Here is a 16,646-nt window from a genome sequence, read left to right as displayed (position 1 = left end):
CTTCCTGTTATATAGTAATCTCGAGTGTACGTTAGCCCTGCTTATATCTTGATATTTAAATATTGCTGAAATCTTTTGTTGTTTTTATACTTGTCATGGCTAAATTCACTATTCTTGAATCACATCATTTTCCATGGGCTTGCACCAGGTCTGGGCAAATTCATACACGCAAAAGAAAAGTACATACAATGTTACCGAAACAAAACTATGTTGTTCCATTCTACTACTCGTTCTCGAGAAATAATGCATATCTACATATTCCGCCTTCTTATTTTTTTCTTAATTACTTTGTTCTATACGTGTAAAACCTTAACTATATATAAAACCAACGCTATCAATAAATCTATATTTTTTAGTCATATTCTAGTAGAAACATGCTAAAGGAACCTCAAGTAGGCAATAATAGCAGTTATTATTTACCTATATTCCATCATTGGGGAAGTTTTGAATGGTTGAGTGACTGAATGTTAGAGGGTAGAGTATTTGAGTATTTGAATAGTAAGCTTATGATTTGAAAATTATATATATAAAGTACAATAGTATATGGCTGTCGCAAACATTTACAACTAGACCATTTTTGAGAAAAAAGTTTTTAAAATAAATAAAAAAACAGGTTCTACAGGAACTGAAAATTAATAAAAATGGATACCAAAAAGATTCGTAATGGCATTTTTGAAAAAAAAAAAAAAAACTAGGAGAATAAAATATTACTCGTTAATTGGAGTCTCAATGCAAGTAGCATTTTGACAATTTGCATAAATGCTAAAATGTGAGTCCCCCTCCTTACTTCAATTAGTAAAAACTGGTTACATCTTAATTTTGTTAAACCAGATGTACTACCTCATTTTGTAGAGAATCACAAACCAGTAAAACAATATGGACGACTAGAATCATACAGTATATGCTATTGTTTGTAAACATAACTGCAAACTCAGTTACCTGAATTGTTTTTGTTTAGAACAGCATTTAAACTTGAAGTAGGGTATGAACCCTGATGTGAAATTGACAATCTATTTGCCGGTACATCTTCTTGCTTCAAGGAATTAATAGGGTAAGATGCACCGTTATATCCTGCTCCGTAAGGATTTAACTGTCTGTTTTCTGTTGTATTATTCATACCAAACCCATTGTTTGGCTGAATCTTCCTTTCTGTATATTGCAAAGGTGCAGAGTAAAATTGGCCCTGGGTCAGATTAGCATGCTGGCCTATTTGTTGAGGTTGTTGCTGGGTAGCTGTAGCATATGCACTTGTTTGAGGGTATTGATTAGACACAGGTGGATATGAAGTTGATACAACACGCTGAGAAAGGTTATCATAAGGAACACCCTTATAAGCTGGCAAAGTGTTTGATCGATTGTAATCCGGTTGATGGTCAAATGGCTGACTAACAGCAACATTTGTTTGCTGTTGATAACCAATTTGTGGTGAGATGACGGTATATGCAGGTGCTTGTTGAATCATGCTATTGTCAGCATAAGTCGTGTAAACAGCACCTCTACCTAAATCATCACGAAGAGCAGCAATGAAAGGCTCTGCACCCTTTCTCAAATCTCTTGAGCTTGGCAAGTGATTGTCATACGCATCAATAAAATCCCGTTCAACTTTTTGAGTATGTGCAGCAACTCTGTTATTAATTGACACAGAAGTAGTACTATCAGTTGGTGTAGAAGAAAAAACTGAATTAGATGTAGTTCCAGGTGGACTAATGGTATTGTTACTTGACCAAGCGCTATTATCTTGTACTGCTTTCATGTAGCCAGGGCTTACATAAGAAATACTGGCAACTTTAGAATCACCTTCTATACCCACATCATTTCCACTGTATTCAGAGCTATGAGCATAAGGACTACGTGTTCTGTTCTTGCTTAAGGCACTCATTGGCTCAGAGTTGGCCATATTTTTGATATCCAAGTTTGATTTAGGTGGTGTACAGCTATTGGAGTTATTGACAGACCTTTGAGGACTATTGATTTCCTGCCCAGAAGACACATTTCTGTCTTCTGATTGGTAATACTGGTCCTTCTTAACCACATTGCTAGTTGAAAGCACATTAGGGTTCTCCTCAATATCTTCCTTTGGGCAAGCTTCGATAATTTTTTCGAAAACACTGTAAAACAGACGTAATGCGTCTTCAGTTTGATTAGGGCCTCTTTCAATCAATTCCAGTATCTCTTTATCCAATGGAGTTAATCTCACGTTAGTAGAAAGTTTGTTCAAAATGGACTTTTTCCAAACTTGAATATGGGAAGAAATTTGCTTCTTAGTACGAGTTTCACCTGTATGATATTTAATGTAAATGGATATCAATTCGTTACGTCCATAATTCTTATTTTTGATTTTGATTTTTGATGTACCGTTTTTGATAATCAGGCGTAATGCAGAAGTGAATGCGCTTTCAACCCTGTACGGCCACTTGTCGTGTCCATACATGTAAGGAAAGTAGGTAGGTCCAAAAGGATCGGAGTAGCGTGGTACTTGTCCTGGCATGTACATTGCCTGTGCAGGCAGCGGTGCTACATTAACAGAAGGTAGCCAACGATTATTACCAGCTGGAATTAGTCCAGGTTGGCTGTAGTTATCAGGAGCACCTGATCTACCCATTTGGCCAAATGAAACATTTTCATTGTAGTTATTAGCTACCCTAACAGACTCATATTCTGGTCTTCCCAGAAGTTGGTTGGTGTTTGGCATCTGCTGCATTCTTATTTGTGGCCCAGAATTGTGCTGTAATTGGGAATTGTTATCAGGTTGGTATGACGTTAATCTAATTCCCTCCATAATAGTCGCTGAATTTATTATTGTGTTTTTTTTTTTTTTGGATTTTGAACTGATAAATTAAGAGAAATAATAGTAATAAAAAAGAGATTAATCAGAAATTGGAAAAAAATAGTCAGGTTTTGCTTCTAAGTTGGTTAAAGCAAATAATACTAAAGAAAAAATTTGAAAATAAAAGAAAATAGGCACTAAGTTATCAGAACTGATTGTTTTAGGCGCAACGAAAGGAAATTGAAAATAGGAAGAACGAAAATAAAAGTTAAAAGAATGAGAAATACGAACTAAAAGATTGCGTTACGTTATTGTAACAATTTATTTCTCAAAATTTCAGACTTGCAACAAGTGTATTCAATGAATTATGGTGAATCTAACAACGAATCACGAAAATCTTTATGTTAGTTTCAACAGCTTAAGTGTATCTTAATTGTTAATATCAAATTAAAAATACCGAATTATTTTGAAGAAATTCAATGCGAACAATTAACATGAAAGAGTATTATCTAACTTTGAATTTGTAAAAGAAATTGATCTTTCCTATAACTGAATTGAAAATAATATCTCAGTTACGATGAAGTTAATTCAATGGAAAGAAGAATTTCAGTTTATAATAATAATGACTGCACTATTATTAATGAGCGATAAAGATATGCTTACCTTATATTTTGACGTCAAGTGCGGGACCTGGCGAATTATGCGCGGTAGGGAATGCTTAAAACTTGAAATATGGGAAACACAAACGAGAAGTGAAATTCCAATTTTATTTTTTTTTTGCAGTTGTTGTATTTGATAGCCTTTTACAAATAGAAACAAATAAGTTCTCTAATGTAAAACGACTTTGCAGTAGATACTCTTTAAGTTGAGTCCGCTTAAAGGATATAGTATGGATGTGTGTTTAAATTTGAATTCTTTCTTAGTCTGTCCTGAAGAACTTAAAATATAAAGTCGGGCAAATTCACAATCTTGAACAGAACAGAAAAATGTTGTTGTATTTTATAGGTGTTTCCAATACCAAAATGTAACACGATCAGAAAGTAATTAAAAAAAAATGATAGCAGGTAGAAAGGTAGTATATTTTTAGATTCAGGGGAAATGAAAAATGCTTGTACTATATTGAACAAATAAAAATATGTCCAGTAATTAGCTAATCGAAATGGAAAATTAATTTATATTTTTAATGCTTCTTTTGATTTCCTACCTAGAACTCTTTCAGTTGAGGTTTTTCTTATGTTCTCTAATCTAAATTGTTTGTTTTGACCTTTTTTGTTAATTATAATTAGCAAAAGTCCCAAAAACGAAGGAAAGGCTTGGAATGCGATAAGAGGAGCACGAAAACTATATTGGTTTGAGGAAAGATATCCAAAAGGAACAACCTTTGTTCTTTAAATAAAAACGAGAATGATGAAAAATCAAAAAACGAAAAACTGAGAGGAGGAGCTATTGAAGAATTTCAATGATCCTTTGGACATGATGAAACTAGACATTGACTATCTAGTAGCATATAATGCTAATAAAAGTACGACGTGAAAAGGATCATGGTACAATTTCGAAGCATCATGTATGAGTTTATGATTGATGATGCAAGTCTTTTGGTTTCTGAAGGAAAATCAATATCATGATAAAACCCCTGTACTAACGAAGCGAAGATACTATAATTCTAAATTATCTGGTGATATTTTACGCAATTTTTTTTGTTGTGGGTTTATGCCCGTCTTGACTCTCAAAAAGAAAGTTCACCTAAAAAGGGTCCTTGAATTCTATTTGAAATTCTGTTAAGTAATCTTTCATCGAGGAAGAACAAGACGGCGTACAAACAACGGGGAAGAAACGGAAGGAGGGGAAGTGATGGGAAAGGAGAAAGTAAATTATCTGAGTAAGAAAAGCAGCATAAGTCATTACTATCACATAGGTAACGCAATTTCTATAGACATGTAAACTGCTTCATAAGCAGCGGAAGTCAAAAAAAAAAGAACATCAAATGGAACAACTTTCAATTCTCTTTCCCACATGATTTTCTGTTTTCTCTAGTGTATTGGGGGGGGGGGGGGGGCAGTGTCATACCCAGACGACGTACATGATAGAAATAGAGTATAACAAAAATTGAATCCCAAATAATAAGGACATTTTGTTTTCCATGCTCCTGTTGGAAATCCAGATTGTTGGAATAGATAAACTCCAACAGACTAATACGATGTAGATGAATAAATTGCAGTACGAGAAAATGGTTGGATTTTTACTTTGGGTAAGTGAAGTATGCTGGAAGGGCACTAAAAGGTCGAGAGTACATACAATTAACTTCGGACAGTTACGAAGGTGTTGTTCTAGACCTCCAATCTTCATATCCGAGGAATATGATACTCTCCACAAGGACAAATTCTCAGTATCTGCCTACTTCTTCAATTCCCTAATTGAAAGTGAAATTGGCTTCCAGAATAAATTTTTCAGCTTATCCCCTTCCTTCTTCGAAAATCGTAAGGGGATATTAAATGCATCACAGCTGCTCTGTTCTCTCTCTCAAAACAGTGCAGCCACCAGAAGGAATATATGCAAAATCCACGGGATACCTCTGTTTCATCTTAGTTCCGCTGCTGTTTTGCCTTATAGTTTCGAGATTGTGAATCTCAGATTGTTGTGTTGTTTTCGAAGCTCACTCCCACTACTCAGATAGAGACGCAGAAATAATTGAAGGAAGTACCCAGAAAAATCGTAAGAGAAGAAAAGAAGGATTTTTTGAAAAAAAAATGCCAATCCTGACAATCCTTCCAGCAATGCAGGCAGCCCCTCCCACTGCCACGGAGATAGTAGCCTAAAGGAATACTTACGAAGAGTGGAAATACCCGTAGTAAATGGCTCGTAGCTATGAAAATCACACTCCCAGGTAAGAAACTGCGAACGAAACGAACTAAGAATAAGAGCAAGGACAGCAACGTTTTTCTGCACGAGTTCTGCAAAGGGTCCTTCGCAAGTCACTAACAGTATTAGGGTTTTTTGTCCTTCACGTAGCGACTAAAAAACAAAATAAGAGATAAAATTCAAAGAAAACAAGTAGAGGAGTTGGATTTGTCAGATGCGGGTAGTAGTATGCGCACCGTTTGTGATGTAGCGAAATAGGGTCCTCTACACCTGATTGATATTTGCTCAATTACACTGAATATGAAATCAATCTTGTTGTTATCAGACTTTCTCTGTAGAAACGACCTTTCCATTTGCAAAACCAGTTATCGAACTTTCAACAATCTCTTTGACTTGACTTGGCCATCTGAAATTAAAAAATCCAACTAAAAGAACTTAGAAGAGATGGAAGAGCAATTGGAGTAACAAAAAGAAAAGAAAGTGATAGTCAAAAAAATACTTGTCTTACTTTTAATGGCGATTGGAGAACAAACACAATAGTTAAGCAAACGTTTTAAATAAGAAAATCGCAACACAATCGATAGTGAATGAAATACTGTGTTATAGTTTTAAGTATCACTCGCTTAATATTCTAGGAGAGACGATACTGAAATGAAAATTGATTCCAGAATATCTTTCAGATTTCTCTATTGACGCAAGAAATCTATTGTGCAAATTCCCGAAATCAAAAAAAAGGACGTAAGTTACGTATTGATCTTTCCAATAAGCCTTAGTAAATGACCAAAACCAACATCTTTACTGAAAAGAAAAGATGCTTCCATACACAGAATTACAATATTGGGACAAATTGGCATGTGGCTAAATTTTAAGAGCCCATCAGACAATAGTCAGTGATACTAGATTTTTTATGAGAAGTTAACAGACAACAACGGTACCATGAGAGAGTTACAGTTTTACTTTCTATCGGCTTCACCAATTGAATGAATTGAAACAGTACCATTTTTTCCTTCTTTGCGACTCTAGTAAAAGGAGGACGTAAAAAATACGTTACTCAAGCAACGTGGTATACGTCTCACTAGTATGTGATGAAACACAGACCATACTATAACACGCTCAGAGGGAAGGAACAAAATACGTTGGGAGAAAGCACAACGCATGCCACAAGGCAAGAAAGATGCTTAAATCCGGTGAATACGACTTGCTGACCCTATAGCCCAAAAAAAAAGAGACCCTTCACAATGACAAAACATCAACTTCTATGCACCTACTTTCTACCCTCCTCCTCCCACTTTCGTTGCTACACCCTATAGCTTATTCATGGCACAGAACCCCTATACATTGTAATGTGGTATAAGAATAAAATATTTGTAAGCCAAATCACACCGTAACAAATTGCTGTAGAACCGTTCCCCTCTCTTCTCTGGGAAAATCTTGCGTGCTGTTTTGTTACACTTCACCACTGGTTCAGTGCATAGAGCACAGAACGTAGAAATTTTAGTAAATTGCACAAGGAAGTTAATGTACAGAAAAGTGTTAATCAGTTTCTTTGCAGTGAAATCTCTGAGTCTCTGAGTAGAATCAAGAACATGAGGGAAGGGATAGAAAAGAGAAAGGAGCGTTCCACGAGAGAGGGTGTTGTTAGCATAGCATGAGATAAGCTATTACTAATTTTTGCATCGTTGTACAGAAACACCTGTGCAAAATTTATGAGTTGGCTGTTGTTGAAAAAACAGAGTCAATAAAAAATCAACAGCAAGTGCGCGCGAATCCCACCTCGAGACCTTTCCGGCACTGATTTGCACTAAATTTTTTGACTCCTTGCCATTGAGTTGCTTTACAGATTGATCCTACGTCAGTTTCTGACAAAACAGAGTAAGCTTCTTGACGTTCTTTTCTTTTCAATTAGGAGGCAACGGAAATAGATGTTTGACGCAAAGAAAAGCGAGTTGAACAAAGTTGGACTCAGTCTGGTAAGGCGTACTACCAGAATGTAATGTGAATAGATCATATGTCGGAGAAGTGCGATGGAGAAAGGGATGAATGAAGTTTGCAATCAATCAATTTACGAACCGTCTTCCTCTTGCTATGTCCACATATTACAGTGCAGGTCAACCAAGAAAAGCTCAAAGACAGGAGAAAAAGAAATAATCGATCAGTGAAGGGATGTAGAGAACATGCGAACAAGAATGATGCTCTTGTAAGCTCTTTTCGAACAAGCGCAGTATGAAGGAACGTATCGCTCGGTCTATATTCATTCACTCAGAAATCTGAGTACATGACACGTTCTGTAGTACCTAATCTTCTCCCTTACTGATAAAGCTTTCAAATGAAAGCCTCACACAATCTCGAATGTTCACAGCTGTACGTTCTGACGTATAGATACCAGTATAGATGCCAGTATAGATGCCAGTATAGATACATGCTACAGAAACTGCTGCGACAGAGGGAAATTAGAAATGTCACTAAATTTTTAGATAATGGAGACATTTCGTTCTGCGAATGCTCCACTGGTGTTGTTTCAGATTGTTAGGCGAGTTGGGGGTGGTAAGTTAAGAAAGTTTGGTGCTTACTCCAGCTCTCACAAGTTCTGCATTCTAAGAGTTCCAATTTACAACATATACGCTGTTTTATTTTCGAGCATCCAACCGTGTTTTGGTATCGCATATTTCCCTATACATAGAAGTCTGAGATATATGCATTAATCTACTATCTCAAATGATGTTCACAGCAATCAATCATCATCACCAATACGAGCTCTAATAAGCTATCGAGAAATAGAAAATGACATTCGATATTTGAGCAAAATAATCTCTTTATCCAATAGTCTGTTAAGGTCCTCATTATTTTTATTCTGGCAAGAAGCTCTATTATCATATGCCAACTACTACAAAACAAAAAAGAAAATAATAAAATGCATAGTGTGGCTGGTCACTAAGAGCACTATCATAACGATATATTAAAATGCAGCTATCGCTGAACATTGCCCCTCTCTGAGAATTTGTTTTTATTGTTTCCAATACAAAACCTTGTATAGAATAAGTGGAATCAATAAATAACTTCCCATTTTAAATTCATAATTCGTAAATATTCCCATTAAGAAAAGACCCCTTCTTCTTGGTTTCAATTGGGGACTAAAAATGATTAGAAACTGAAAAATTTCTCCATTCGTTTGACGACAATTCGTTTAGGAGCCCGCCCTAATAGATCAATGCAATGAAGACTGAAACACGCGATGGCCATGCTTTTTGATTTCTTTTTTTTATTGTATCAAGCTCAACAATATAGTGCAAAGACATCAGTTGAGGAACAAGCGGTGTAACTTTTTTCAATATTCTTTTTTCCATCCAGCACATCAAATGTTCTTAAAACTATGCACACAATTTGGCAACCATTTAAGATGCTATTTGTCTTTCAGTTCTCTGTTTCAACTCATTTGCGAGCATAGGTTTGCCATGACAAATAAAGACATAAGGGAGTCACAACTCCCAAAATGATGGCTGGCAGGGTTCAAGAAGGTTTAATCAATAACAATTAGTCAAGTATGTCATATGTATAAAGCATTTAAAACAATCGACTTTACAGCAACATTGTGAAAAAAATAAAGAAATCCCATCATAAGAGTATGTTTAGCCATAACACTATGTCTGATTAGATTTATGCATGTATATTTTGTGTTTAGCAATCCCGCTCCTATTATAATGTACCAGTTACATTCTATTGATTTCAGGTATAAAATGTGCGGCTGTCAATTTAACTAGCATTTTTGGTAACAGCATTCATTATTTATCATAATAACCACTGACGTAATTGCATAGACTAGATAGTCAGGGATATCTATGATGAATACCAATATTTTCGACATTCAAAATATGGACAAATAACAACTGTATTGTTAACAACCTTTATAAAGTTTGCTCTCTATTTTATCACCTGAAGAAATTCTAGAATCGTAACTCTGCAATAATAACTGAGATCACATAGTCAATGCCAGTAAAGTTACAAAATATACCTAAAATTGCACCTCTATAACAACATATTATTATCTCCACTTAGTCAATTTATTGACTTATTATTTGAATATATCCGAGTAAATTGAAAAGTTCAAAATGTTCTCTCCCCTTATCTATAGGTAAATAGTATTGGCCTGATCTCAATTAATACTCGAAACTACGTGCGATTGTGAGGGTTGTATGAAATTGTCGGTATAACTATCGTTTTTGTAAAAAAACTTGTGATTTTTATTTTATCACTAGTAATATTCAGTCTATCACAACTATTACATCTAACGTCAATCATTGTGATTACCATGCTTATAAAAATGTTGTCCACAAAAATATGAATAAAGGTCTCGAAGTCTTAAGAATACCCGCCACAATTTCATTCGCTCCAGATAACGAAAAGCTACAAGTCAGATACATCCCTGGGGTCTTTACAAAGGCTATCCACACCGACTGGCTATATTTGTGCCAATATTATAGCTGAAATAATGGCAAATTAATCAGAGTACAACTTTGATCAGATTTTATTCAGTGAATTCTTTCATAACTGAACGACTCTTTTAACAACAGCAAACTGTCACGTGACTTTTTTTCATTGTTCTATTGTAGTTCCATATTTCTCAGAATTCAATATTGAGAGTATGAATACTCAGCAAAAGGATGATACCCTTCCACAATGCATATTAATAGAATAGTATCACGTAAAGCATTTCTCAAAGAGATAAATGAGTAGTAAGTATAAGATTGGGCTTAGCAATTAATAAAAGACAGTTATAGTGGATGCCCAAGTCAGATTATTATTTCTGATATCGAAACTTATCACAGTTCAATTAAAGTATAGTTTTCAATTTATATTGCTAATAATAAGAACAATTGCATTAAAGTCATATCAATGTGTTCAAAACACACATTTAACAGAAAACCAATCCAGGGAACTAGTTACAGTTATTCAACAATACTAGCATTGAACTACTATTATTTACCTTGAATGAGAAGTTCATCTACCATATGATTTCTTTAGGATATTCACAAGATACTTGGTTTTTTGCTTGAATCTGTAATGTGTGCTAGTCAAAATTTTCAAAACTCTAAGTCATTCCTTCATATTTGCTTGTTAGTTTTGTTTATTTTTCATTTTTTTCTGAAATAACCTTCGATGAACTTAGTTTCTGCAATTAACAGAATTGGATTGTAATTCATCCACATGTATATGAAACAAATAAGAAAAACCAAACCGAAATAATTCACATAGATGATCACGAAGTTTAAAATTAGAGCCGTAGCACTTATGAGAGCTACATCATAACCCGCTAGATACCATCGAGAATCCAAAAAGTGTTATTCCAAACCTAAAAAATTAAAACGAAACATATTCAATTAAATTGACAACAACATTTGGGTGATGGTTAGTTAAGAGCAGACCATAGCTAAATAGTTCTTTGCATATTAGCCCCTGTCACAATCAATTAGCTTAACGTGATTTGATCCCCATTTGAAACAAGTGAATTATAAAACCTAATTTCCGTGCATATGCTTCATCGTTTGTTCCCAATTAAGATTTATTAAGTTTTTGACCTTAAATTACAGCTTAAAAGGTGAAGGACAATTTGATTAAGTAAATCATTACCAGGTATAATGATTGTCTAAGGAGTGCTGAATTCACTTGACTTCGATATGCAGAAATCCGGATGATTTCGAAAGGGGAAATGAGAAAAGAATAAATGTAGGTAATAATGTCCGTCGGAATTTATCGATCTTAGTGAATACCAGAAACATATTTTTCTGAAACCAGCAACAATTAATAATTGGTGAATCTGCAAATGCTTTAACAAAGAGCTTGTTTATTAATCAGCACATCAAAGACAGGTATTGTATACCTTCATGAAATGATCTGCTTGCGCCATAGACATTGATCTGCATTAGATAAACAGTCATTATGATACATGACATTGGATTAGCGCTTCTTTACAAATCAATATCTTGTTTTTCCAATTCATCCATCTTCGAACAAACTTATTAACAGTATCATGGATTTATGATAGACGTGCATCGTGGTGCAATGACAGTTCGGAATGAGTTATCATTTAGCTATTTTACATTGTGCTGTAAATTTCATTCAGAAATATGATATCAATATCACCAAGTGATTTCAACCTTAGAAGATTATTTGTTTAAGGACTAACTTTTAGTTAAACGTTCACGAACAACTGAAATAAAACCAAAGTTTACTGAATTAATAAGTTTCATTTATCCAGTAACAACTAGAACTGGATATTGTTGCCAGAATTACTTCAAATTAGATAATCCAAACAAGTGGCATATGGCGCTATAGTATAGGTGCATAGCTTGCAAGGCAACGAAAGAAAAATTCATTCTTTTTCTACCACGGGACCTCTTTCAAAGGATTTGAGCACAACCATTTTCATTATCTTTTGCTATGACAATTGGCCTTAATATACTTGCTATCATATTTTGCGTTAAGACTTGCTAAGGCCGGAGAAGTCAATATAATCTTTCCTAAATTGTTGTTTAATATCCAATTGTGATATCTCAGTTCACTTTGGTTACGAACAAAGATTAACAAGTACTCCTCTGACGTGTTTTAAATACAATTCGGATAAAGCCAATCCTTTTTGTTTGGAATTAAAAATTCTCGAATTTTATTCATTCTTAGTATTTGAGGCTATTCCAATTTAATCAGAATCACATTAGTCGTTTTCAGCAGCAATAATTCCAAAATCTTAATGTGATCCGAAACAAAGAGGGAAAAAAACGAGCAACTCTATTAAATAGTAGTTTATTTCTAGATTCACAACATATTATATATGTTGAATGGTAAGTTCACTAACCAAAAAAAAAAAAATGATTATTATGATTAACAGAACCAGGAAGAAAAAAAAAATCTTGGAATTGATATCTGCAAAAAATATAAAATAAATCAATGTTAGTAAGAAAAAAAGAAAAGACACAGCAATTTATGTGCAACAAAAGTCTAAGCAGTTTTAAAATTATATTGAGAGGCAACTTATGCCAAAGAACATAACCCATAAACTTATATGAAGTATCGATGTTGGATTCCAAAAATAGAAAAATATCATAATCATAGTTAGCTTCTTTTCCTCTCTGCAGCAGAACAACGTCAATCGGTGCCATTGTAAATTTCATACTGCTTTCGAAAGTGGTTTTGGGGGTTCAACTAATTAATCTAGGGAAATTGATAACAATGAGGAAAATACTGTAGCTTTTTTTTTTTTTGAGAGTCAATAAGAACATCGTTGCTCTTTTTGCTTTTACCATGAAATTATCAATTCATTCATGCCTCAAGAACTCCACTTTTGCACTTTTGATTTATAGTATCAAAAACAAGCTACCAAGAAAGTTGCTCTCCTTTGTTTCTGAGTCGCAAAAATTCTGGGTTTTCTAGTTAAATTAGGTGATCGAATTTTTTGGTATTTTAATTTAGTAGGCTCTTACTTTTCAGCATTACTACATTCTATTTTAAGGTCTGCTGTATATGTGAGTCTCTTTGCTAAATCTGTTTTGCCAGACAAATAGAAATGTGCTACACGATAATGTAATCCTACTAAATTTTTCATTATTCTGAGTGACAGACACCTATAAGAGAATCAGTAGAATTCTTGCTTACTGAATTAATTTTGGCTGAAAAAGAAAAGCTACTTTGCGTAGGGTCTACATTACGAGATTTCAGTTTTCATCGCATTAGAGTTGCGTAATCCTAAGAAAGATTCGAATGAATGGAGAAGTTCATGTTGAGTGTAAAATAAAACATAGCACAATGTTAAGAGATACTATTTCTTTCTTTTTCATTATCTATAGACTGTGCTCATACTCCCTTATCTTGTAGTAAGAAATTAATTAGAAATTTAGGAAGGATAACGCATATCTGTAAGAAATGCAGAAGAAAAAAATTAATTTGAGATTTAATACAACCATCTTAACGGTATTTCATTACCATCAGATTTAAGAAAGGATTATTACGATTTACTCGTGTTCCTAAAGGCAGCCTTCAGCTCTTGTCTCCAATTTTTATTAACCATTTACTATTTTTTGGCTTTGTTTGTTTTTTTTCTTCCTTTTTTTCTTTTTGTTATAAAGTATTTGAACAGCATTTTATGTGTTCAAAAAGGAAATGATGCCTTACATATTTGTAAACCTTTTTTGTATTTATAAAAATCGAGAGTTTAGAATGCCCTTTCATTTAAATGTTTTTGTTCTAGTAGAATCTTTTCGAATTAATATAGCCTTTCATTCATTTGTCTTATCTTGTTTTTTGCTATAGTAGCAATTAAGACACTACTGTACTGTATGTATGCATGCCAAAATTGTAAATTACAAACCATTTATAATTGCATTATGTCGGTCAATTTAGTAATTACTGATATGTCCTAGAACCTATTGAAATTAATGGAACGAGTTACTTATATTGCACTATTATTATTTCTTGAAATTCTCGGCTTGTACTAAGGCCCAACAATTGAAGTCATTAATGCCTAGTATACCTTGCAGAAGAATAACCACATGAAAGTTAGATAAGAATACTAGAATAAACTACAGTACCAGATATAACTTGGTTTACAGCTTTGTATAAACAATCGAAAGCTCAAACACTGGCTTATATACGTGTTATAAACAGTGACTTCGAATTCCAATCGTAGTTCCGTAAAATACGGTTCTGTTGTACTGTGTTAGATTACTTTTCGATGGTCATTTGTTTACCTTTAAGTTTAATGCGTCATCATATGCTTGCCATTAATGATTGTTCTTCATCACCTTGACAAAGATTTTAACTACCTAAACGTCTTGACTCAACTCTAATGCTATAATTCACTATTAATAGCATTTGTTCATCAAAGGAGAAAATATGCTAGTATATATTTGAGAGTAGTTTCCATTCTAGTTCATGTATAATGATAAGTAACTTTATCTTATCAAACTCAAACAAGATTCAAAAGAGAATACCCAAAAGTTGGTCGGTATGATTGATTTACGATATACATAGCTCTATGCAGCATTCTCAAAAGCACAACACAGAAACCGCTGAAGAAACAACAATGTAGTGAATGTTCCATGTTTCCTCCCATAGTGACAATCACTACAAGATTTCATTAAAATAAAATCTCTAAGAGAGTGCTGTAGCACTTCAAATACGTCCTCACCATCCGTGAAGAGTTACTGAAAATATGTTAAAATTTCAATGTTCGCCTTTTCTTCACTAGTGAGATTGTTAATGTCATCGCAATATCTTTTACAGCCTGATAGTCATGATAAGTCATTATGGTTTAGACTGATGAGATGCACTAAATGTAAGCAGGAGTGAGTATCGGCTAACAGATCTATGCAACTGTAAATTGATAATTCATATCCACACTTCATTGCCTATCCGGTAACACCATACTACCTAAAAATCTATACACACACACTCACGATATCATATATACACGTTTGATCTTGTGTGAGTAATGACTGCGAATAAGATTAAAATCGCACAAGTTGTTTGTGCATGTATTTGGTGTCTTTTCTCAGCTGGTATCATCTTTGGATTTGCAGCTTTAAAACCTGTGCTTCTACAAGAAGGTATATACAGTGACTTATGCTTAAAGCAAGATGATCTGGAGGTTCCTGAACCATGCACTAAACAGGATTTGAAACTAAACTCAATGTTTGCCATTAGCGCGGCTGTTACCAACATGATGGCATTACCGATTGGAAACATACTAGATAATTATGGACCACGCGTAACAGGTATCATTGGTGCAGGTGTCTTGCTCAGTGCAGCATTTTGCTTTATTGGGAGCAATAGTTTACAAAGACTATTTGATCCGTACATGACTGGCTACATACTGTTAGCAATGGGTGGACCCTTTGTTTTTATCTCTAGTTTCCAGCTAGCAAATACGTTCCCTAAAAGATCTGGTTCAATCCTTGCTTTATTAACTGGTGCGTTTGATTCATCATCAGCACTGTTTTTATTCTACAGGTTATTTTACCAGAATATTACTGCTGTTAGTTTAAAAAGGTTCTTCACCATATATTTATGCGTGCCAGTATTCATATTTCTTTGTCAATTGACTATCATGCCCTCTCAATCTTATAAAAGTGTGGCAGCCATGACCAAAATGGCAGTGGAGCATCTGGATGAAGAGGGTCAATTATTGAGTGGAGATGACGGGTCTACCCTCATAACAGATCCAAATGATAGAAGGGCACTTCTTATAGAGTCTGAACATGAAATTGAGCAGAACATGACCGATGCCAGTGAAATTAGAAGAAAGTCGGTGCTAGAAGTATATGTAGAGCACAATCTGCAAGAAAAATCGGGAGGTGTGTTTGGTATCTTACATCACTACTCTTTACGTGAGCAACTAAAGAGTCTATGGTTTCTTCTGATTCTAATATTTTCTATTGTAACTATGCTAAGGATAAATTACTTCATTGCCACCATTAGGTCGCAAGAGGAATATCTATTGGGTGATATTGAAGATGCAGCTAAGCTAAATGGTATTTTTGACTTATTACTTCCTCTGGGGGGTGTTGTATCAATACCGTTCATTGGATATTTATTAGACAGCTTGGATTCTTTGAGTACATTATCTATTGTTTGTGCGATGTCTTTATTCATCAGCATGGTAGGACTATTGAAAAGCTCATACTGGCTTCACCTAATTGGGATAATAGTATTTGTAGTATTCAGACCATTCTACTATACTGTAGTGTCAGATATCACATCCAAGGTCTTTGGTTTTGATAACTTTGGAACAGTATATGGGTTAATGATTTGTATTTGTGGTATTTGTAACATAGGCCAAAAATGGTTGGATGAGCTAACACACACCTATTTCAACATGGACCCAACACCAGTTAATATGGCACTATTTATTGCTACCTTAATTTCATGCTTCAGTATGCTATGCTACGTTTATAAGCAAACGGAAAATAGAGGTCCAGAAGACAATGAATGTCAGGAGCAACTTTTACCAAGTGATGGACAATAGAATTTCCAT

General features: G+C 34.4%; 2 protein-coding genes across 2 annotated transcripts; one reads left to right on the top strand and one right to left on the bottom strand.

Moving 5' to 3' along the window:
• Positions 1-931: 931 nt before the first annotated feature.
• GVI51_F03729 (uncharacterized protein) lies at positions 932-2,779 on the bottom strand (the record flags this gene model as incomplete). The annotated part of the gene is made up of 1 exon (XM_446148.1): positions 932-2,779. One exon carries the CDS (start codon positions 2,777-2,779, stop codon positions 932-934), a length of 1,848 nt encoding a protein of 615 aa, XP_446148.1.
• A 12,325-nt stretch (positions 2,780-15,104) lies between these two features.
• On the top strand, positions 15,105-16,637 carry FMP42 (Fmp42p; the record flags this gene model as incomplete). Its single annotated transcript, XM_446145.1, has 1 exon — positions 15,105-16,637. The coding sequence occupies one exon, from the start codon at positions 15,105-15,107 to the stop codon at positions 16,635-16,637; it is 1,533 nt and encodes a 510-aa protein (XP_446145.1).
• Between the last annotated feature and the right edge of the window lie 9 nt (positions 16,638-16,646).

This window comes from Nakaseomyces glabratus, chromosome F (assembly GCF_010111755.1).
Source record: "Nakaseomyces glabratus chromosome F, complete sequence".
Lineage (NCBI taxonomy): Eukaryota > Fungi > Ascomycota > Saccharomycetes > Saccharomycetales > Saccharomycetaceae > Nakaseomyces > Nakaseomyces glabratus.
This window is presented reverse-complemented; position numbering and strand designations above follow the sequence as displayed.